General features: G+C 47.4%; 4 protein-coding genes, 1 non-coding gene and 1 pseudogene across 7 annotated transcripts in view; all 6 read right to left on the reverse strand.

The window, feature by feature from the left end:
• Positions 1-599, reverse strand: part of LOC114772837 (uncharacterized) — a 1,970-nt gene extending 1,371 nt beyond the window's left edge. Inside the window, exon 1 of the mRNA XM_028965553.1 lies at positions 437-599. Within this exon, the coding sequence (XP_028821386.1) occupies positions 437-599 (163 nt within the window). The remainder of the gene's footprint in view (positions 1-436) is intronic.
• Positions 600-2,460: 1,861 nt separating this feature from the next.
• LOC114772842 (transmembrane protein 238-like) lies at positions 2,461-3,797 on the reverse strand. The gene is made up of 2 exons (XM_028965560.1): positions 2,963-3,797; positions 2,461-2,544 (listed from the first exon to the last, which is right to left on the reverse strand). The coding sequence occupies exon 1, from the start codon at positions 3,507-3,509 to the stop codon at positions 2,970-2,972; it is 540 nt and encodes a 179-aa protein (XP_028821393.1). The 5' UTR covers positions 3,510-3,797; the 3' UTR covers positions 2,461-2,544; positions 2,963-2,969.
• Positions 3,798-3,924: 127 nt separating this feature from the next.
• On the reverse strand, positions 3,925-4,684 carry LOC114772843 (phosphoinositide-interacting protein-like). Its single transcript, XM_028965561.1, has 2 exons — positions 4,458-4,684; positions 3,925-4,365 (listed from the first exon to the last, which is right to left on the reverse strand). The coding sequence occupies exons 1-2, from the start codon at positions 4,574-4,576 to the stop codon at positions 4,074-4,076; spliced, it is 411 nt and encodes a 136-aa protein (XP_028821394.1). The 5' UTR covers positions 4,577-4,684; the 3' UTR covers positions 3,925-4,073.
• Positions 4,685-4,816: 132 nt separating this feature from the next.
• On the reverse strand, positions 4,817-8,576 carry LOC114772841 (ribosomal L1 domain-containing protein 1-like). Of its 3 annotated transcripts, XM_028965558.1 has the most exons (9): positions 8,443-8,576; positions 8,189-8,328; positions 7,576-7,714; positions 7,207-7,355; positions 6,735-6,836; positions 6,377-6,470; positions 6,171-6,302; positions 5,979-6,092; positions 4,817-5,158 (listed from the first exon to the last, which is right to left on the reverse strand). In XM_028965558.1, the coding sequence occupies exons 1-9, from the start codon at positions 8,512-8,514 to the stop codon at positions 5,003-5,005; spliced, it is 1,098 nt and encodes a 365-aa protein (XP_028821391.1). In that variant the 5' UTR covers positions 8,515-8,576; the 3' UTR covers positions 4,817-5,002. The 3 variants fall into 3 exon arrangements, with proteins under 3 accessions (XP_028821391.1, XP_028821390.1, XP_028821389.1); XM_028965557.1 differs by having other exon boundaries at positions 4,817-5,155; positions 7,576-8,328; XM_028965556.1 differs by having other exon boundaries at positions 7,576-8,328.
• On the reverse strand, positions 7,420-7,545 carry LOC114772851 (small nucleolar RNA SNORA55). Its single transcript, XR_003744203.1, has one exon. It is a non-coding gene; the product is annotated as a small nucleolar RNA SNORA55 (small nucleolar RNA).
• Positions 8,577-8,642: 66 nt separating the features above from the next.
• On the reverse strand, positions 8,643-15,182 carry LOC114772844 (eukaryotic peptide chain release factor GTP-binding subunit ERF3A-like; annotated as a pseudogene).
• Positions 15,183-16,265: the final 1,083 nt, after the last annotated feature.

The following is a 16,265-nucleotide window of genomic DNA, read 5'->3' on the forward strand; positions in this document are numbered from 1 at the left end:
CTAGTTTCTTTGCTCTGATTACTGCTTTACACACTCTTGGCATTCTCTCGATGAGCTTCAAGATGTCGTCACCTGAAATGCTTCTCCAACAGTCTTGAAGGAGTTCCCAGAGGTGTTTAGCACTTGTTGGTCCAGCTCACCCCAAACCATCTGGATTGGGTTCAGGTCCGGTGACTGTGGAGGTCAGGTCTCCACTTTTTGTTAAGTCCAGAACTCCACATGTGTTCATTCATAGTTTTGACGCCTTCAGTGAGAATCTACCAACGTAAATGGTCATGAAGATAAAGAAGACACGTCGAATGAGAAGGTGTCCAGGCCTGTACTGAATATAAAGACCTTGTGTGAGATGACGTCGGCTACAGTAGAAACGCGGTCGGACCCGGAACGCTGGCTGGAAGATGGCCGCCGGAAGATGGCCGCCGGCTGCGGTACTCACGCTTGGTGCAGGCGGCGGCGCAGGCCCTCGGGGGCGAGTGGCAGCGCGGGGCGCACGGCTCGCACTCCTCGCTCAGCCCGTCGAAGTAGCGGCCGGGGCCGCACGGCTGCTGGGACGCACACGCGTGCAGGAGGTGCGGCAGCAGCCAGAGGAACGCCACCATCTTCAGCGGAGCTTGATGGCCGCGGCGGCGCGCATGGCCACTTATAAACGTTAAAATATGTAAATTCGCAACGGGAAGTTACCTTCCAGTAGTGAAAAAGTGCAGCAGCTGGCCAGAAGGGGAAAAACTAAAACTACTAGAACCCTTCCCCTGGGGACACACGTGACCGTGTCTTTCTTGGTGACTGTCTCAAGCTCAAAGAAGCGGGGACGGTTGCATGAGGAACAGCATCCAGCTGGTTAGGGAAGAGGCCCCGTAATCAGAAGTTTGCGGTTTCGAGTCCTGAGCCGCCAAGGTCCCCTTGATGAAGGTCCCGTCCCCACACACTGCTCCCTTGTCATGGTGCCCACAGCTCAGCAAGGGTGACTGTTAAATACAGAGCACACGTTTCACCGTGTCACCGTGTGCTATGCTGTGTATCACAATCACTTCACTTTCACGTTGTCATGTGACAACCAGACCGGTTTGACCCCTGTGGCGACTCATAACGAGAGCAGCTGGTGGAAGATGACAATTGTTCCCTTATCCAGAGCGACTTACAGTCAGTAGTTACAGGGACAGTCCCCCCTGGACACACTCAGGGTTCAGTGTCCTGCTCAGGGACACGATGGTAGTAAGTGGGGTTTAAAGCTGTGACGGTTTATAGATGAGCATGTCACCGGCTAGGCCACCACCACCAACTACCACCAACATTTCAGTCCAACATGTGACTTTTACATGAATTGTGCTGATTTATTGCTGAAGTTCGGTCCATAACGTGTCACATGTTCCGCGTGAGCTTCAGAATAAAAGCCCTCGGGGCTTCAGAATAAAAGCAAAGGGTGGTAGTAGCCTAGTGGGTAACACACTCGCCTATGAACCAGAAGACCCGGGTTCAAACCCCACTTACTACCATCGTGTCCCTGAGCAAGACACTTAACCCTGAGTGTCTCCAGGGGGGGACTGTCCCTGTAACTACTGACTGTAAGTCACTCTGAAGGGTATCGGGTAAATGCTGTAAATGTAAATGTAAAAGCCTTCGGGCTTCGGTGGCTCCACAGGAGCTTTTAAGGCCTCAGAGTGCAAAATGACGATGAGAACTGCAATACACCACGTCACTAATCACAATTACCAGCAAAAAACAGGCCATCAACGCAACCGTACATATACACAAACATGACATATGGGGGTAGACGGGTCAGAAAGTCAGGGGATATGGAAAAACAGAGGAAACATAATCACATGGGGAGAGAGGAGGAGAGTAAAAGCCCCTCGACCGTACTCCAATAGGGAGTCCATTGTAGGAACACCTCAGCAACATAAGCACATGATCACGACACAACATAAATAGTCCCTCGCTGCAGGGGAGGGGTGTAGGGGGGGTGGGGCTAGTCCAGAGTCATCTGGTCCTGTGGCCACTGGGGGCGCTGGTCAGCAGGCCCGCATATCCACGCTGGGGATATGAAGCTGACGGGGGGTGGGATGTCCTTGGGATGGGGGAGAGAGAGTCTCGTTGGCCCCGCCCTCCTGGGTGTTTTGGATCAGCAGCAGCCAGGGCACCTGGATTTCTCTTCAAAAAAGATGGTGTCAGTCGCATTGAGATACTAGTTGATCAAATCGATGAGAGCAGGGCCAGGAGAGTCTCTCGAGGTACGAGACAGTAGACAAGACGAAGGGACGAGCAGGAAGAAAAGGCAAGAGCACGGCAATATGAAACACCACTAGAATATGACAAAACGTGTTTGAGAAATTATTTATTTGACAACATATTTTCTTTAGCTTGTAATATTCAAATTACATTCTCGAACAAAAAAAATACACAGAATCAACAGAATAATGCAAAAACACATAAAAGATCAATTATTTACACTGCAGGAATATTGTCCTTTCTGTCTTCTACTTTCCTCTTTTATGGTGCAGCAGGATCCAAGTCAGGGGCCAAAACAACAATATTTTCAACATGCACCTAAAAAAAGGCAAATTCAGCCCTTATTTCACCAAAACTACCAAAACAATATCATCAATAAGTTACCCAATAACCAACTAATATAAATACACAACGACATTCACACTTAATTTACCAAAACTGCAGAGAAAAATGATCAGGTCACTTGATCTGATCTAGTCGATCCTTCTTTAGCATGTGGAACGTACAAATAGATCAGTTTTAGATCAACACACGATAGAAAAATATATATTCAAAGAGCAACATTTCATTTAAGACGTAATCATATTTAATTCTTAATTATTCATACACGGTCCTCTATAATAATAAGGTTGGCACGTGACTGACCTTGACCGCGGACCAGGACAAATTCCAGTTTATTATCTACAAGATAAACGGAGTTACTGCTGCGGGATTTGAACTCGGGTTGATGATTTACCTGCTGATCACACCGCCAGGGTCTCCCTGCTGAAGGTGGGCTGCGCGCTGCGCGCTCCCATCGCCAGGACCCCCGGGCCCTGCGCGCTCCCGCCGCCCCTCCGGAGCGAGCTTCTGATGCCGTTGGTGACTTTCCTGACGACCCCCGACAGGCCCTTGTTCCTCCTGTAGAAGCCGACGTCGTCGTCCAGCTCCTGCGGGGCCGCCTCGATGTTGCCGGTGTACCAGAAGATCCACCAGATCAGGCTGAGGAAGATCACCACGGCGCCCACGTACATCAGGAAGTCGTGGAAGAACACGTTGGCGAACACGCCGCTCAGCAGTATGATGAAGCCTAAAACGTCGTGGGCCACCGCGAACCAGAAGGCGCATTTGCAGCGACCCACGCCTCCGTGGGCCCTCTCCATCCCCGTTACGCACCTGGAGCGCCGCGCAGCGCAGCGCAGGGGGCAAAGTGCAGAGCGGAGATTTAACGGGGAGGAATAAAACAGGGAGAGGAATAAAAGAGGAATAAAACAGCGACCCACGCCTCCGTGGGGCCTCTCCATCCCCGTTACGCACCTGGAGCGCCGCGCCGCGCGGAAAAAAGTGCAGAGCGGAGATTTAACGGGGAGGAATAAAACAGGGAGAGGAATAAAAGAGGAATAAAACAGCGACCCACGCCTCCGTGGGCCCTCTCCATCCCCGTTACGCACCTGGAGCGCCGCGCAGCGCAGCGCGGAAAAAAGTGCAGAGCGGAGATTTAACGGGGAGGAATAAAACAGGGAGAGGAATAAAACAGCGACCCACGCCTCCGTGGGGCCTCTCCATCCCCGTTACGCACCTGGAGCGGAGGTTTAACGGGGAGGAATAAAACAGGGAGAGGAATAAAACAGCGACCCACGCCTCCGTGGGGCCTCTCCATCCCCGTTACGCACCTGGAGCGGAGGTTTAACGGGGAGGAATAAAACAGGGACCACAGGAGCGGCAAAGCTGCTTTTATTTCACCAAATACACAAGTATTATCACTCCATGAACTTTAAAGGGAAAGCTAGTATCACAAGATCAACTGGTAGCTGCTTTCATCACAACATTTAGCCAAAAAACCTTGAAACATGTCTGATGTGGCTTTTTCAGCCCAGGCGCTTCTGCTTGTCCCTGAGGATCGGCAGCCAGACGAGTCCGACCACGATGAACATCATCCCAATGGTCAGACACACAGGGACTATCGCAGGAGACAGGTCCCCCTCCACGGACCGCTGGACAAGAGACACCACCCCGCCCGCACCCACCACCAGGACCCCGATCACCATGACGATGATGGGTTTGTGGTAGTAGGCCCAGACAGAGGACTCCGTGCGTCTGGTGTCACCATCTGGACATAACCCCTGTTGGACTCTCTCCTCATCCTCTGAAGAAGGCATCCTGAACAGAGACGACACCTCCTCAGATCATGACATACTGAGACCCTGATTATAGACCTGAACCCTGCAGGAAGCAGCGGAGAAACATCTCACCTGGCACCTCCGGTCCTGCCTGCTGTGGAAGTACGACCAGCTGCATCAGCACATCCAGCACAGCGGAGCGATGAACAAAAGACAAAAGGGCCGCCCATCACCTCCGTATATCTCCTCATATTCACTCTCTAGACCGACGTAGGCTCAGCTCGCTCTCCAGTCCAGGGTTCTACACAGTCCGCCTTCAGCTCACGAAGAACGTGTGGAAACCGTTACCCATAAAACACACCAATTCGCGGTTTTACTGCTGAAATATCGTCCCAATGGCAGCTGATCACATAATCCCGTAACCTGATCCGCCTTTTCCACCGGCGTCCCACGCAACAGACCCGTCATACGGGACACAAGCAGAGACGGCGAGCTTTCAAACGTTTATTCACAAAGAGGAGAGCAGATAAAAGGGTTGATGCATCATGGGCCATTACGGAACATTATGGTGTTAATCTACATGGCAAACATGTCTTACAAAAGAAGGAAGAGAGAGATTTAAACAGGACCGACAGACAGAAACGCGGAACGTCCTGCACTTCGCTGCCGCCGGAGCGTTAAGACGATTTGGGTTTGAGCTTGTGGGCCGGAGCTTTGCGAGGTTTCGCGGCTTTATGAACCACCTTGCCCGGTCTGGGTTTGCGCCTCTTTCCTTTTTGCAGGCTGACTGGTTTGGCTGCTTTCTTCTCCGTTTTTATCTTGGGAGACACCTGCTGACGAGAGAGACAGAAGGGCTGTGTGATATGGCATAAAATTCATATCGCAATAAAAAAATATAAAACATAGACATTAAACTGTATATCTCGATAATTAGCACATTTAAAATGTAAAAAGGGGAACAGGGGGGGCCACTGCAGCAGGAACCGTATACCTGATAAAACAATAACTGGCCAATTCTACTGAAAGTGGACCGTTTCTATCCCATAAGGCCTGTGAAAAGCCAGGTATTTGTATGATGCGAGCGATTATAACATTTTAGGATTTTCAGTATTCAGCTGTAGAGTTTACATTAAAAACACCACCATGCTTGTTCATATTTTATCATGCAGTGTCTCCAGGATTTTTAAATAATAATGACTTTTTTTTTTTTTTTTGCACAGGGCACCAAACAGTCTAAGACCGCCCCTGCTCATTTCCATGTGAGCTGTCAGCAGCCAATGGCAGGCGCACAACCGATCAGGGCGTGGTCTAGATCGGACACTGACACCCGTGCTGCGCTTAGTAAAACCCGGAAGTGCGCAGTAACTGGCAGATTGAAGGATTGTTCCATTTTATTTATTGGCTCTGTAGTATTTCACAAGATTTAAGGATTTGGGACTTTTTATACCGCGCAGACAAGCATGAATTCAGAGTTCTAAAGACACCAATAATCCCAAACATGTAGGCATCAAGACAAGAAGACTTTAAAACATGAATAAAAATACATATTAAGTGGTTTCACAGATGAATGAAATAAAGAAATGTGGGGTACACTACAGATAATTCATTATAGCTCTACTACGAATAAGTAATGAGGTAATCAGGTACCCGTACCTCCAGCTTGGCCTTTTTACTGGGGGTCTGGATGGGCAGCAGCTGTGGGATCGGTTCTTCATCCTCAGATGCAGCTCCACTCTTCTCCTGAGTCTCGTCCACCTTCCTCCTCTTCTGAAAATACCAGTTAGAAATAACGGTGATCTCCAGCTCATCCGGGTAAAATACGGTGGCTTCGTGCTCACAGCTTACCTTCCCCTTCTTCTGCGTTGACTGCAGGTCCTCCACCATGGCCAGGTGACTGAGGGTGGAGTTGTAGATGGGCAGGGCAACGGAGGACTGGCTCTTCAGATGGATGATTTTTATTAATTTACCCTTCGCTTTCTGAAACACACACGTACCTTTCAGGTCACACAGTACTGACCCCTCGAACAAAACCCCCACAACTCAGCTCTCACCGTCTTCAACTTGGACGAAATGGTCTCGGAAGCAGCAATGATGTTTTCCAAGATCTCATCAGTAGTCATCCCTGAGTGAGCAACTTGAGTCATGCTGTGCAAAGTAAAAAATAAAAGAAAGTTAAAAAAACTAAAAAAAAAAAAAAAAAAAAAACTGCACCCAACAGAGACCCGGGGCTGATCGGTTATTAGAGTTTTTGTGCCAGAGATGTAGAGACGAGCAGAAACACACATGCAGCTCGCCTGGATTCACCCCGAAATCGGTGGGGCACCATCTGGAATTATTTCACCAAGTCATCTTCTCGCCTGGTCTTTACATCACGCGTAACAGCACGAGCAACATGAGAGAAGATCTCACCAGCAGGAGCCCTTCTTGCCCAGAGTCAGCGTGGTGCCCTGGATGAGACGCTCCAGGACCGGACCCAGGTGTTTGTTTTGCAGGTCCACAGAAAGGGGAGCCCTGCAGGAAAGAGCAGTAAAGTGCAGCGCAGCATACGGTGAGACGGTGAAACGTGTCCTCTGCATTTAAACCATCAGCCTTGGTGAGCAGTGGGCACCATGACAGGTCACCACTGCAGATGAATACTGTGCAATTACACGCCCACTTAGGACATGACATAATACAGGGTGGTGGTATCGTAGCACAAAGTCCCAGGTTCAAACCCCACTTACTACTACACGTAACCCTGAGTGTCTCCAGGGGGGGGGGGGGACAGTCCCTGCAGCTACTGATTGTACGGCACTCTGGATAAGGCCATCTGGTAAACGTAATTAATGCAAAGCACTCAAGAACACAAAAAAAATCATCTGAAATCTCACAAACTTCTTACTTCTTCCGCTCATAGAAATGCTTTCCGATTTGCGAGGGCAGCAGGCGTCGAATCCGACTGTCTGCCAAAAAAATGTCAAAGTTTCCCAACAACCTCAGTTTGGCTTCATACGGCTTGTACTCGGTCTTCAGTACCTTAAAAGGAATAACCTGGAACAGAGGACATGACAGGCATTACAACCTGATTACACAACCTGAAACACAAAGCGCCGGTTTTTGTATCAGAGATGTAGAGACGAGCAGAAACAGATGAGCAGCTCCTCTGGATTTACTCTGAGTCCGTCTGGCACCATATTAACCCTCAGAGTCACCGGCAGGACAGGAAGGTTTGCTGAGGTGCGACACAGAACGTCTGATGCGCCGGCTGTACCTCTGTGACCTTCTGCACTCCTCGTTCGCTGAGCAGCTTCTTGTAAAAGCGCTCCGTCTGCTCGCTGGTCAAGCTGGGCTCGTCCCGTGTGAACAGGCACACCTCGCCCGTTTCTTTGCGGATGCAATGCGGTAATGGGCTGCGGGAGATCAAAAACGCGTTCAGCAGCGTTACAGCAACTAAAACCCCGTAGTGAGGATTTTTTATTATGGCCTGGCAATGACACAAACTACAAATCCCACAATTCAGTGCACACTTGGCTGACAAACTGAGTTCACACAGCGACTTTGATTTTGAAGCAGAAAAAAAGAAAAAAAGAATTAAAACCCATTTGACGACAACGTGGAAACTGCTCCTGTACACACTCAGCTGGCAACCGAAGAGCGGCATTGTGGGAAATGTAGTTGGTTTTCATACCGCCGGACAATAATAATAATAGATCAACGAGATATTTCTGTACATGCCCACCGCCTTATAATGTATAATGTGACTCATATTCGTATTTACAATGTTCACTTATTCTTCTACATCCAAATCTACACTTTGCTGTATTCTTACATCAATACAAGAAACTGCTGAATATACATGAAACGTGTTTAACGTTAAAACCGACATGCGGATGGTCTGCTGCTGCCCGGGGATCTTCCACAGGGTCAGCTGCAGGAAGATGTGCTGGTTCTCGTTCAGGAGAACGTCCCCTGACGACGAGGCGCGTTTCAGGTAGGCCTGCAGAGCCAGGACGGCCTTCTTCACCTGAGCAGAAAGAAAAGCCCCGCGTAATAACCCGAGGCGCGTAAAAATAAATAAATAAATAAATAAACTATATTATCCTTAAACACTGTCATTTGGAGAAGTTAGCGACAGTACCTGAGCGCGGTCCAACTCCAGCCTTCCCTCGGTGGCCGCCATGCTCGCTTCACGTGTTAACCCGACACGCATGCGCACAAGCAGCGGGCTACGTCATCGCCCACCTGTTTTTTTTTGAAAGGCTGCAACTTTATTTAAACCTTCCAACAGCTTAGTGTAATGGAAGCTCGGATAACAAACATACAACCACACACACAAGGTGACGTTTAGAATTTTATTAATTATTTCCAATTCGGGTTTAGGTCATTCGGGTTCTCTGTTCAGATATTTCATAGTTTTAGAGCAGGGGTCTCAAACTCCTGGAAGCCTGCAGAGCATTTTCCCCAAACATGTCCTACGTTCCACATTCGTCTGCAGAACTGCAGGACACCGGTCCTTCTGAACTGGTTACACTCATCACTGTATCCAGAAGAATGTAAAGGAAATTAAAAAGCATGAATAATCTCTGAATCTACTGACCCACTACGGACCTGTGTCTCAACAGCTCGGCCGGCCTGCAGATTATTCCACCTCCATACAAATCCCACATACCAGGCAAAAAAAATCTATACACAGATTTAAATGTCTATGTTTCATTACTATGGATCCGGATTGTCTAAATCAAGCCAGGAGGACAGTGGACAATAAGCGAGAAAGCTGGATCCGTGCATCCCTGGTCAGGGGACATGCAGCTTGTAGACTAGTCATTGAGACACAGGTTCAGAGAGAGCCGCGCCCGTTTAAATACCACAGACCAGCAGAGAAGGGGTGAAGAGAGATGCTCTCAATATGAGAAAGCAGATTTCCTTAAAACAATTACTTCCTGGGTCCATCTCCTTTTTTCCGTTAAGCTGCTCCTGGTGGAACTCATGTGCCATCCTCCTGTCACCTGGCTGCTTTTGGAGGTTCACAATTAGTCCTTCTCAGGCACAAGCTTCAGCACTTTGCCAATTGCAATAGTTTTTCCTGTAAAAGAATATTAAAAGCAGAGGTGGATCGATTAAAGATTCAAGTATGCAGCATTTGTTGACTTTATAGTGAATTTCTAGTAATATTTCATTCAGAACAGACTACAGACATGCTGACATGCTGACCACAAGTTCTCAGGATTGACCAAAGTTCTCTTAAATTTCGGGGAGTTTCCTGAACGTGGACCCAAAATTTCAACGTTTTGTTCCCCGAGACACTTAGTTCTCTTAGTTCCTTTTGTGGCTGGGCTGTAATGCAGTGGATAAGTTCATTTTCATGGTAAAGAGGGACTTTGCAATGCATCTGATCATCTTGAGTTTATGAAAATTACAATAATAAAAACGGAGACAGCAAACTTCCAGGGGAGGAAAGTGGGGCTGATACCGTTTCTAATGCGCAGGCCAGTCAGGGTTGTTGTAGCTGCTCTTACCTTCGTCCCTCAGTGTGAATCTGCCCATCTGGGGAAGTCTTTAAACGTCTCCAGGCAGATGGTGCCTGCAGCTCTCAGACGTGCAATGCAGACCTGGTCCTGCTTGACGAAGCGAGGACGCGTCTTGCTCTTCTCACCCGTTTTCTTGTCAACAAGGCAGATTAGGGCCTGAAGGTGGAGGGACAGAAGCACGAGTTTTAATGTCCTGTGTGAGCTGGAGAGGCTGTGGGGCTGATTGGGACTTACTGAGATCTGCACCTCCTCAATACAGGTGTGTATGTGCAAGACCGCATTGTACCCAGGACAGATGATGGATTTGTGCTCAATGATGACGATCTGGAAGGTACAATGACCATCAGAAGTGGAACCAACAGCTAAATAACTGAGGCTGATCTTCACATGCACATGGGACCAAGTGGAAATGTACCTGGGCATCAAACGTGCGGCCAGTGTGGCAGAGGTTCTCCGCGTTGCAGAGGATGAAGCCAGGCAGAATCTCCTCCTCCTCGATGCCTTTCAGACGCAACTTCAGGTTTTCGCCCGGTGCAGCATCGTCTGTCTCGATGTCATCGGACAGCAGGCTCAGGACCTCAACTGTATGCTGCACGCAGACCATAGCCACCAAGTTCATTTGAGAATAAATGACAACAGACAGGCAGAAGCACGACCGGTGCATGCAGGCTCACCCTATTTGGCATCATCATGAGCTGCTGAGCCTTGCTGATGCTTCCAGACTCCAGTTTGCCCAGAACCACCGTCCCCATGTCCTGGAGAATCACGTCACAGCTCAACACACAGGCTTCATCTAATTCTGCAGGGTTACATGGCATGCGTAGCGTCCAGTGCGCTGACCTTGTATTTGTCCACTATGGGCAGTCTGACGGGACCATCGCTGGGTCTGTTATAGTTTGGCAGGCTCTCCAGATGAGGAATGAATGGTAACCCTCTGAAAACAAGGAGATCTGAATACACACACATACACACATTCACACGAGGGTTGAGCCACTTACGTGTACCATGGGCATAAGTCAGAGGGCTCCTTCAAGTTGGCGCCGGGTGAGGCCAGAGCAGGGCATGAAGTAGATGTCTTTTTTGGGGTTTAAAGCCAACCTTCTTCAGAAATGGCACCAGCTTTTCTTTACACTCTTCATACCTGAGGGCGGGGCACAGGTCGATCAGTGCAGTCGTGGGAACTTCATGAACCTGCTGATGTGTCCACACCTGTCCAAACTCCAGTTGACTGTGGGGTCGTCCATTTTGTTGATCAGGACGATGAGGTGTTTGACGCCGGCCGTCTTGGCCAGCATGGCGTGTTCCCGAGTCTGGCCTCCTTTCTCGAATCCCGTCTCAAACTCCCCCTTTCTTGCCGAGATCACCTGAAACAACATGTTAATAAAACAACCTTCACTGGCCACACGATGCCAGCAACTCTGCTCTCAGATGATTCCTCACCAGCACAGCCAGGTCAGCCTGTGATGCTCCGCCAATCATGTTGGGCACAAAGCTTTTATGGCCAGGGGCGTCCAGGATAGTAAAGTGCTTCTTTTCAGTCTCGAAGTAGGCCCGTCCCACCTCCACGGTTTTGCCCTTGTCCCTCTCCTCCTGGTTGGTGTCCAATGCCCAGGACAGGTACCTGTATAAAACCATCAAATTCTCATAATTTCGCTCAAATAACTCTGGTACCAGGAGAAGCAGCGTGGCAAACACACTCACCAGGTTTCTCTGTTCTTTTCTTTAGCCTCTCTCTCATATTTCTCTAGAGTTCTCTTATCCACCATGCCAGTCAAATACCTGAAGAAGGTCAGCAGAGCCGTCACAAGCTGGATTCAATTCATCCAAAATGAGCGAATTACTCTTCACTTTCACTACTCACATGATCTGTCCGCCAATTGTTGATTTGCCAGCATCTATTGTTGGAAAGAAACAGCCAGTATTACACCAAATTACAACGAGGAAGTTCTAGCATCAGTCCAAATAAACACCCCAGCAGTGGAGAGAAGCTCAAGGACGTACCCACATGGCCAATGAACACCACGTTCACATGCTCTTTCTTCGGGGCGTCTGGTTGGGCAGGGGGTAATTTTGGGATGGGAAGCTCCTCCTCTTCATCTTCGTCTTCCTCCAGGTCTGGGCTGCCGGTCTCCTTCAGGGCCCCGCCTCCGGGCTCCACCTCCCTGGAGTGCTCCTCCTCTTTCTCCTCCCACGTCTCTTCTGTTGTTAGCTCCGCCTCTCCATTCTCCACTGCTGCTGTCAAGATAATAAAGGCAACTTTACACCACCCAAGCAAAGTGGCTTTCAACCTGCCATATTCCTCATCATATTACTAATGTCGCCTGAGCTGATTATTACATAATCAATGTTCTTTACGACATTCAGAACAATCTCTGTTCTGTCTGCTGACTTTCTATTCATTTGGTAAATCTGGAAAGACTGGCTTTTCTGTCTATGCTGTGTATGTGCAGGAGGATAATATGAGATGATTGGTTGGTGAGAACGGCACATAAATCAGCACATGTTGGTTAGACAGAACAACATGGAGTAAACGGCAGGATTGCAAAAAATTTATCAGGAATAGATCCCACTTCACCATGTTCACGAGTTAACACTCCCAATCCAACAGTAATGGTCATTTAGGGCCTTGTCGTGTGAGTTAAATAAGGCACGTAACATGAGTGGATGGGCTGTACATGCAGCTTGGAAGCAGACACCCCTGCTCTACGCGTCCGGCGCGCAAAATACGGCGTGAAAACGGGATGCACAACCTACCACGTGCTTCTGAAACATCTGTACTGACAGCCTGGTCTGTACCTGCAAAAAAAGGAGCACATGTGTCATAAACTGGGGTTTTTCTTATATCATCTGTTAGGGAGACCGGGAAAGACAGGTACAAATGTAGAACATTTTTATAATATTTGACTGGGAAAGACAGGTGAAAATGTAAAAAATTGAGATAATATTTGACCGGGAAAGATAGGTGTAAATGTAGAAAATTTTGTAATATTTGACTGGGAAAGACAGGTGAAAATGAAAAAAAATTGACATAATATTTGACCGGGAAAGATATGTGTAAATGTAAAAAAAATTGAGATAATATTTGACCGGGAAAGATAGGTGTAAATGTAAAAAAAATTGACATAATATTTGACCGGGAAAGATAGGTGTAAATGTAGAAAATTTTGTAATATTTGACCGGGAAAGACAGTTTCAAATGTAAAAAATTTAGATCATGTTTGACCAGGAAATACAGGTGCAAATGTAAAAAAAGTAGATAATATCTGACCAGGAAAGACAGGTTCAAATGTAGAAAATGAAATAACATTTGACCGGGAAATACAGGTGCAAATGTAAAAAATTTTGATCATATCTGACCGGGAAAAACAGGGGCATAAAAAAAAAAAATTAGATAACATCTTACTGGGAAAGACAGATGCAAATGTAAAAAAAATTAGATAATAAACTGACCTTTACTTTACTTTACTTTACTTTATTTGGCAGACGCTTTTATCCAAAGCGACTTACAATGGGAAGACACCAGCAATTCTCGTTCGATTTCTATAGAATATCGAGTATACAAACTAAGAGCCCTGATAAGGCTTAGACTTGTCATTGAAGAACATGCTCGGAGAGTGTTGGGTGCTAGACTAAGAAAAATTATAATGTATTTATACATTTTGTATTTGTTTGTTAAAATGTGTATGCATGTGTATGTGTTAAATTTATCTGTAATATTTTTGGAATAAGAGGGTTTTCACCTTCTTCTTAAAAGTGGTGATAGTCTCGGCTAGTCGTGTGGAGGAGGGCAGGTTGTTCCACCAGCCAGGGACAACAACGGAGAACAGACATGATTGGAATCGGAGACCCCGTGAAGAAGGAATTTTTAGTCTCCTTTCGTTTGCCGATCTGAGAGAGCGTGTAGGAGTGTATCTAGGTAGTAGTGTGAAAGGAAAGATAGGTGTAAATGTAAAAAAATTAGATAATATCTGACCGGAAAAACAGGGGCAAATGTAAAAAAAAAATTGTAATATTTGACCGGGAAAGACAGGTGTAAATTTAAAAAATTGAGATAATATCTGACTGGGAAAGACAGGTACAAATTTAAAAAATCTAGATAATATCTGACTGGGAAAGACAGGTACAAATTTTAAAAATTGAGATAATGTTTGACCAGGAAATACAGGTGCAAATGTAAAAAATTTAGATAATATCTGACTGGGAAAGACAGGTGCAAATTGAAAAAAATTGAGATAATGTTTGACCAGGAAATACAGGTGCAAATGTAAAAAATTTAGATAATATCTGACTGGGAAAGACAGGTGCAAATTTAAAAAATTGAGATAATGTTTGACCAGGAAATACAGGTGAAAATGTAAAAAATTTAGATAATATCTGACTGGGAAAGACAGGTGCAAATTGAAAACATTGAGGTAATACTTGACCGGGAAAGACAGGTGCAAATGTAAAAAATTTAGATAATATCTGACTGGGAAAGACAGGTGCAAATGTAAAAAATTGAGACCACTGATGTGTCGCAAGAGTCACACGTTCACTGCGGAAGCTAATTATGGATTCTTCATAATGTATAGGTCTGCCAGTACATATTTCACGCTGTCACCATGTAGAAACACCCCAGAAGAACTTTTTACGCAGGGTTGTAGGATCCAAAGCGTCCCCCTGACCAGCTAACTGGTTAACTAGAGCCTAGACCTGCGGTCACATGAACCCAGGCACCTGTCTTTAGGGCCCGGAACACTGTGAGTATCGGAGTACCGTCGGATTCGGGGTTCTCCGGAGCTCCCCTCAGGAGGAAGGTCGGCACGAACTCGGGGGCGTTGACGTTCAGCCCGGCGGGGGACGCGCCTTCGGCCTCCTGTTCCCAGGAATCCGGGGCCGAGTCTCCGGGCTCCATGGCTGGGCGGAGGCTTGACAGCTGCCGAACCGGCGACACAATTCAACGCGCGTCCCCAGCTGCCACCTCCGCGGCGGCTTTTCTCCCCACCGAGCGCCCGACGCGGGGAAGATCCGCTTCTGAGCTACGAGCCGCCGGCAGACGTGGAGCTCGGCGCTGTGCAGGAACTCATGGGCGCAGCCGACAGCCCGCCGTGGTGCATTCTGGGACTTGTAGTTCCTCCACACGGACTCAAATTTGGCCAAAATTAGTTTATGAAAGGCATATTACATTTTAATGTATTTATTTTTACGTCAACATTGCTAAGATCTAGGCGAAAGCTGGAGTGTCTTTTACTTGCCTGTTAAACCACACACACCGATTCTGCTTTGTGTTGCCGTGAAGTGCTGAGCTTCACCACTGAAGCCTGTTTTTCAGCAGTCGATCTGTCTGATGCTAAACGATGCGAGCATCTAGGAGGAAATTATATCATAAGACCGGATGTCAATTTACATAACGGATTAATTAATAATGGAGTAATTGCAGTACCCCGAACCTCCAGCTGAGGTCCCTCGTTGACAGTGTCCTGAAGCAGGGCGACACTGACCCTGACAGGCTTAAATAGCACAAAGAATTTAAAAAGAAAGCAGCCAGAGGAGCAGTTACAGTGGTGTTGTAATCATATAATAGAAATCAGTCACGAATATAGTGCGGTGGTCGTACCACATCACAAATATTTAAATACGTGAGGCTACAGACTAGCTGACACGAAGGGAATTGTATTTGCAATTTAAATATTGTTAATTATTGATTGCAATCCTCAGTCTACTTGACTTACAGCAATCGAGTAACAATCGTGCGCGGCATTAAAATACTGCAAACGGTGCAAGGGAGGACATCAAATTTACTGCGCTGGGAACTTCACCACTATAGCTGTTACGAATTCTACCAGTAATTTTTTTAGCATTCTGTACATATATTGAAAGTGGCTACTTCATCTTGGTAGAAAACAAAAACCATCACCCTTGGTGACAGTGGGCACCATGACAGGTGTGGGGACAGGACCTTCATCAAGGGGACCTCAGTGGAACCTTGGTGGTTCAGGACTCGAACCGGCAACCTTCTGATTACGGGGCCGCTTCCTCACTCGCTGAATGGGTCCACATTGGTGGCCTGCGGCCGTGACGTCACGGCGACACATGACGTCAGCAGGAACACGTGTAGAGAGTAAAGTTCATGGGAGGGGCTTCGTTTTTCCCATTATGGAGTGTCGACGTTGTTATAAAGACGACCGCGAGAGATCTGTATTTCGCTATGAATTGGAATGAATGGGTGCACCTTGCGCGCCGTGACGTCACGACGACACATGACGTCAGCAGGAACAAGTGTAGAGAGTAAAGTTGATTGTGGATTGTCGACGTTGCTATAAGGATCTGTGATTCGTTACGAGTTGGTATGAATGGGCGCACCTTGCGCGCCGGCGGCCGTGACGTCACGACGACACATGACGTCAGCAGGAACAAGTGTAGAGAGTAAAGTTGATTGTGGATTGTCGACGTT

Source organism: Denticeps clupeoides, unplaced genomic scaffold (assembly GCF_900700375.1).
Source record: "Denticeps clupeoides unplaced genomic scaffold, fDenClu1.1, whole genome shotgun sequence".
Lineage (NCBI taxonomy): Eukaryota > Metazoa > Chordata > Actinopteri > Clupeiformes > Denticipitidae > Denticeps > Denticeps clupeoides.